Source organism: Syngnathus leptorhynchus, chromosome 3 (genome assembly GCF_054491065.1).
Source record: "Syngnathus leptorhynchus isolate UIUO chromosome 3, UIUO_Slep, whole genome shotgun sequence".
Lineage (NCBI taxonomy): Eukaryota > Metazoa > Chordata > Actinopteri > Syngnathiformes > Syngnathidae > Syngnathus > Syngnathus leptorhynchus.
Genome location: NC_141197.1, coordinates 16665411 through 16672262, shown reverse-complemented (window position 1 = coordinate 16672262; position 6852 = coordinate 16665411). Strand labels below are relative to the sequence as shown.

The following is a 6852-nucleotide window of genomic DNA, read 5'->3' as shown; positions in this document are numbered from 1 at the left end:
GGTGGGCCCCTGACAGTGACGCGTGAGCTGGGTGAGGCCCTCGGAGATGAGACGTTGAGCATGTTGAGATCAGGACGTTTGCTTAAAAATCAAATTTGCGTCATCCACAAAGCCAATTAAAAAGCTAGATCAGACAGAATACCTTCAAACGAATAATGTTGGAATACACACACACACTGAGTGACATCCTAATTCTCAATGGACGTTCTAGTACAGTGGCCTCCAGTAGTTCCCACTTAAGAATTAGCACTAACTTCCACGTGACGACTGTGGCGAGGGTAAAGTTAGCGGCAGTGAGGCTCAAAGCCGTTTTATGGAGGCGAGCGTGTATAAATCCCTTTTTTGCAGATGCTTTGTCCTGAGGAGCAAGTGAAAAAGAGGCCATGCTCGGCTTCAAAGCCGCATTTCCATAATTGCCCTGTAACTCGGGCCTGTCTGGGGGCTGAGAAAAGTGCAATCTTTCAGCCGGCTGAACGGCAAAAGAGTCCACCTACCCTTCAACTGCCCCCCACCTCTACTCAGCCTTTGCCTCCGGCCCATGCCCCCCCTCCACCCACCAACTTGTTGCCCAAAAGAATTTCTCCCGCTAACCTGCCTGAACAAAAGGCATGAAATTGGCAACCCGCCCTCTAGTCACTCACTCTTCTGGGTCTTTTGTCAACAACAACAGCAATCCCTGGACTGTTCTTTAACTCGCGCGCTTTCGCTCACGTTCTCAACTGAAGGGCCGTTCGCAACTGGTTCTTTGGCCTTCCGAGGTGTGTTGCTCCTCCGGTCGAGGGGGGCCCTGTTGGACAGTGGCTCATAAAAGGATTAGCTTGGCGCACAAAGACAGTGGTTCGCTTCTAAGCCTGACTGGGCCCACAAAGGAGGTGATGTTTGTGTGTCTCTGAGAAGGGAAGGAGGGGACTTTACAGAAAGGCTGGATGAGGTGAAAGCAAAAGGCTGACCCTCTTTATTTGGAGCTTCTTCCAAAAGGTGGGGGGGGCTACGCCAACCCCCCTATCCCCCTTTCCAATGGATCGCCTCGGTGTTTATTTACTCCGAGCTCATTCACACGCAAGGGGCCCTCTGATGGCTCCATCGGACCCCCTTTTCATTCTGTCCGAGGCTGGATCAATGAGCATTTTTTGGGGGGGAAGACAGATTAGATTTCCTTTTAATGACTCCATTTTTTTGTGTGTTATGGGGCGGGAGGCTCCTGAACTAAACAAAATCAAACCAAAACGTCTAATTTGTTTTTGTCTTTTTGTGGTACAAACTATAAAGCCAATTACTTTACCGTTCAAGTTTCAAATATTATTCTTAACAAATTCCTAATTTCATCCACTGATCACAGTATGATTCCTCTTTCGTAGTGCAAAAATCCCGTAGAAACTCTAAATAAATAAATAAGTAAATAAATAAATAAATAAATAAATAAATAAATAAAATCCTGGTGTAATGCACCCTAAATGAGGACTCCCCTCTAAATAAAAACAAAACCTTCTGTTTAATGTGGCGTCAAAGTGACCATTCTACTTCTACAATATGAACAGGGTGGTAGGTAAAATAAAGAAAAGAAAGCAAGAAGGAGTAGGTAAAATAAAGAAAAGAAAGCAAGAAGGAGAAGAGATGGGGTGGGGGGGGGGGGCAACTTCAATCAGCTGATGCTACTTGTGAATATTCATGATGATGCTCTTAGATGAGACTCTCAGGCTGGATAATTGATTGGACAAACACATGCGTGTTTCGGGAGGATGTTGAAGACGTTTAACACACTTGACAGTTGTCACTATAGTACGTACTTCGTTTTTAAACATGGAACAAGTCGGGAAATAAAATACATTTAGTTGTTTTGGGGCTTTGTATTTTTTATTTTTGACAAAAATCTTTTTCATAATGTAAAAGTCTGCTATCGCTCCGACAAGGTAGCATTTTACCCTTTTGTATTTTTTTTATTTAACTCAATTTTGCGTGTTTGGATTCAGATCAGCTATGTTGTTAACTTTTTCCTCCACATTATAACTAATAAAAAATTATCTACTCAATAAACTTTTATTTCAGATAACAACTGCTTTCATTCATTTTCTTTTTTGTCACTGAGAAGGTTTTGGAATAATCAACAGAATGACTTATTTGCCGCCAGAAGGTTTCTTTTATGTTAAAATGTTTGATTCCAAAGTCAATGTTTAGGTTGTTTTAGTCATTTTTGTGGGTTGCTTTTGCTAATTTAGTTTACTGAGTCACTTTGAAACTTGATTTCCACATTAAAAGAGTCTAAGTTTTAAATAACAAAACGGCACTATTACACTCAAATCTCATTGGTCCCCTCATTACATTTTCAACTGCAACAGCGTATTTCGCTAATTTATACAGAAATATCAAATTTGACTGAGTTCAGAGCATGCACAAGTGTGTGTGCGTGTGTGTGTGTGTGTGCAGCTTCTTTAGCAGGAGCTGTGTGTGTGCAGCAGACTGTAGAGGGAGCTCCAACACCAACTTTAACGCCCTCATGCAGACACTCTCCGAAGGCTCAAATACAAATAAATGACGTTATTAGCTTCTTTTTTTTCAACACCAACATAAATCAAAATTATATGGGTGTCGTTAATTGAGGGTGCGTGTGAGATGAGTGTGCAGTACAGGGGGTACTGCATGAAATCTGGGAGTTGCATTGAGATGATACCAAAAAAAAAAAATCGGAAAATCTACCGTGAAAATAAAATCAAGCATGCAGTGTCTTTATAAAATTTGCAAATTGTTGTTTTTTTAATGCAAAAATAAACCCATATTATTTTTCTGCAATATTACCCAATTTTATTTTTTCAATCATTCTACTGCAAACGCATTTTCCCCTGTAAAATTGACTTTCAACACAAGTTGTCCTCTTTAAAGTTGCAGCAATTCATTTATTATTAGCCAAAAATATAGACTTTTCTTGTACAATTTTGGTTCACAAGTATGTACATTTTCTTAACTTTATATACAAAAAATAACATCAAATCCTCACAAATAAAAAAGAATGTGAAAGCAAAAAAAAAAAACTACACACATGGTTCATACATTATTACATTAGCAAGTTGTTTTTTTTACACAGGACATGCTTACAAATGTAGCTATACACAGATGGTATTATTATCTATTTTACATTCCATACTCAGATTGAAAGCATTAAAGAAGCAGAGGAGGCCTGGGAATTAAAAAAAATGAAACACGCAAAAAGTGACAGTTGCCTTGTGAAAAAAAAACATTGAGAAATCAGGTAAAACACGATGTCAAAGAATCGACATTATTTATTTTAAAAAAATGCTGTGCAGTCAAAAGGCACTAAAGATTCCCTCTTGAGTGGCCACCAAAATTTAAATTGACTGCCTATTAATAGAACACATCTATGCATCAGACTGTTGCTGGCTTACATTGTAAACAATATTATCAATAATAATAATAATGCAAAAAAAATTGGAGCATGGAGCACGAAATAGGGACGTTAATATTATTTTTAAATGCTTTCTGGTCTGCATACAAGCACGCGCGCGCGCACGCGCACACACACACGCACACACACATACACGCATTGTGTGTGGCCTACAGAAAGAAGGATCCATCACCAAGCAAAAAAAAAAAGAAAAGAGAGTAAAAGGTGAAAAGAAAATGAGTGGAAGTGGCCTTTGGAGTCTTTTGCGCGTCACGCACACACACAAGCACAAACACGCGCGGTGTTTCTCAGTGTCGTGGACCGGTACCTGTGAGCGCAGAGTCCGCACCGGCCGCTTGCCCGGCCCCCTTGTCGTCCGTGTGCCGGCTGCTTCCGTACAGCGCCAGACCGCCTCCAGCCTGGTTGGCCAGGCCCAAGTAGTGGTTGGAGTTGAACAGGGCCAACTGATGCGCCGAGAAGCCTCGGTTTGTCCACGACTGGATCTTCCCAACGGCGGGACAAGACGCAATGAGTCTGTGCGGGGCCATGAGCCCGTGTTGCTGGTGGGACGTGGGGGGCGTGGGAGTCACTTGCGGCGACTTGCGCGGATTGTCTGGCGCCGCGGCTGTCTCCGCCAAAGACCAGATCTTTGGTTTCTGGGCTGGCGCTTGGCTGTTCTCCGAAGGCGGGGAGCTGACCGGACCCGAACTAAGTTTGTCCCCGTCAGGTTTGATCTCCAGAGGAGATGAGCCGCGGTGGTGAATTTGGAGGTGGTGGTGATGGTGGTGCAGGCCAGCCTTGAGAAATCTTTGCTCGGGTAAATCCTCATAGCCGTCCGAACCCTCCGAGTCGCTCCTCGCGTCAATTTTGAGTTCCGAATGCAGGTCGTCCTGCTCGTCCAGGTCGTCCTTGCTCTCGATATTCTCCGTGTCGATGTTCTCCAAGTCGATCTCCTCCTCGTCCTCCCGCTTGTCGCCCTCATCGCCCTCGTGGTCGCTGGGGTAGACATTGCCCTCCTCGTCGGTTCGGTTCCGAGGCGCCCACGTCATTTTGTTTTCCTTCTTGAGCCTCCTGCGCGCGTTAGCGAACCAAGTGGAGACCTGGGTCAGAGTCATCTTGGTGATGATGGCCAGCATGATCTTCTCGCCTTTGGTGGGGTACGGGTTCTTGCGGTGCTCACTCAGCCAGGCCTTCAGGGTACTGGTACTCTCCCGCGTGGCGTTCTTGGGCCGGGACGGGTCGCCGAACTGGTACTGGCCGTACGGGTAAAAAGCCGGGTGGTGGTGGGCGAAGCCGGCGTGCTGAACCGTAGGGCCGTCCTTCAGTTCGTACTGGGCCCCCTGCGTGCATTCACAACACTGTTACGCTCCAATACGGCTCCTTAATTCCAGCTTTATTCTACACGTTTTTTCAGACTCTTAAACGCGTGGCTGCTTAACGCGCATGCCGAGACTTGTGCCTGTTTTTATTTTCCAATGACTTTTTAAACCTGTTTTGTATACATGTTTTACTTTCACATTCAAAGGCTCTCATAGCGCTCGTAAAAAGGGGGTTGACTTTCTGGTACGCTTAACTTTCCCCCTACTTTTAAACCCTCACTTTGAATACATTGTTTACTTTATTTCGATACAATATAGGCATGCTTATTTTTAAACAACCATCATTTGAAATGTATTCGATCGTTTGAATTTTCTTATCACTGTTTTAAAATATTTTGTTGCTTTGACTTACACCCTAGAGTCACTTTCTCTGAATTATTTACTTGATCTCTTACTTGATTCATTTTTTATTCTTTTTCTACTTTTGTTCTTCTATACATTTACTTTACTTTAAGATGAGTAATTCCAGCCAATTTTGTTGTTTTCTTTTGTTGCTGAACTTGAAAAAGTCTTATGAGTTTCTGTTGTTGTGGTATTAATTTTTAAACCACTTTGAATGAAAGTTGTGCGGACTCCGAAAGTATAGCGCAGAAAGACGCGGATTTTTGTTAGTTTTAAAGTGGTGACTTACCAGCTGGTTAAATATGGAGATGTCGTTGGAGTAGGGCAGGAAGGCTCCGTAGCCCTGCGCGGCCGCGGCGGCGGCGAACGGCGCTCCGTACATGGACGAGAGTACGTTGGAGAGCGCTCCAGACGGACTGAGCTCGGCGGCGGCTGCGGCTGCAGCGGCGGCGGCTGCGCTCCGGGCGTTGCCGGCCATGCCCTGGCGCTCCGGAGGGTACACGGGCCGGATGTACTGGTAGCCCAGTTGGGGGAAGGACATAGCGGCCGACGGAGGAGACAGGAGCGAGCGACAAGTAGGAATATCCACTTTTTGTTGTTGGTTTGTTAGAGTGTGGAACGCATGGGGGCCGAGGGGAAGGTGCGAGAGCGGAGGGAAGCAAGAGTATTTCCAGTGCGAATGGTCCGCTCTCTTCCTCTACCCCTTCTTCTCCTTCTTCTATTGATCTGGATGAACTAAGGTCAGGTCCTTACAGATTGCTTTAGATTATTGGGACTCCCTTGCTCAGATTGACATTTCTAGTCCTTTACAAGCCCCGCCCCTTTCTCAAATCTCATCCCCTTCTCTCTCTCTCTCTCTCTCTCGCTCTCTTTCGCTCTCCCCCCTCCCTCCTTCTACGTGGATAAATACACTGTCCCATTTGAATACACTCTTCAATCTCATTTATCTGTACACCAGCTCGCTACCACTTTTCCCCCTTATTTTATAAATTAATGCCACAACCTGCAAATAAAATGTTACTGTTTGTTTTATTTAAATGTGTGTGTACGTGTGTGTGTGTGTGTGTGTGTGCGCGCGCATGTACATGCATGTGGCGGATTTTATTCTAAATTAGATATTCTAAGACAAATATCCCTTAACAATTAAGCAAGCACCCACGTGTTTTTTTACAAGCCACTCTGACGCTCGTCTTGATTAAACACTTTCATTGATTATGGAAAAAATAATACAAAATGATAATAATCAGATAGTGATCATGAGTTGACACTGTTTAACTCTCACAGACATCAACTTGTCGTTATGCACAGATAAGAAACAAAAACAATTCGAAAACTATGAATAAATACGTTATAAATAATACTCTTACTCTTCTATAAATACCGCGTTTACTTAATAATTTAGATTAAAATAATAAAAGTAAAAAGGAATAAAACAGAATGAAAGATTTTTTTGTATTAAAAAGAGCGTTGTCTTTTCTACCTTCGCTATGTGCCTTAATTTCAAACAGACTTCGCCACCCCAAGTGCGTTCAGACACAAATAACGCACATCAATACCAGTAATTAATTGACGTCATAGGGAACACGCTACCACGGCGTCCCTCTCTTTAAAATCAAAGACATTTCCTCCGATTAAGTGGCATTTCCGACACTTTATGCAGGGAGTGTTGGAGTGGGTCTTTAAATCATCCTTGCAGTTTGGAGAGGAGGGCGGACGAATATACAGAAGATAGAC

The 6852-nt window shown here is 43.7% G+C and overlaps 1 protein-coding gene across 1 annotated transcript; it reads right to left on the bottom strand.

The window, feature by feature from the left end:
• Positions 1 to 2851: 2851 nt before the first annotated feature.
• On the bottom strand, positions 2852 to 5872 carry irx3a (iroquois homeobox 3a). The gene is made up of 2 exons (XM_085907575.1): positions 5408 to 5872; positions 2852 to 4737 (listed from the first exon to the last, which is right to left on the bottom strand). Exons 1-2 carry the CDS (start codon positions 5657 to 5659, stop codon positions 3706 to 3708), a joined length of 1284 nt encoding a protein of 427 aa, XP_085763701.1. The 5' UTR covers positions 5660 to 5872; the 3' UTR covers positions 2852 to 3705.
• Positions 5873 to 6852: the final 980 nt, after the last annotated feature.

Coding starts and splice junctions, on each gene's coding strand:
- irx3a (XM_085907575.1), bottom strand. CDS start 5,659: ATGTCCTTCCCCCAACTGGGCTACCAGTACATCCGGCCCGTGTACCCT. Junction 4,738..5,407: donor TCTCCATATTTAACCAGCTG/GTAAGTCACCAC, acceptor GAATGCACGCAG/GGGGCCCAGTACGAACTGAA.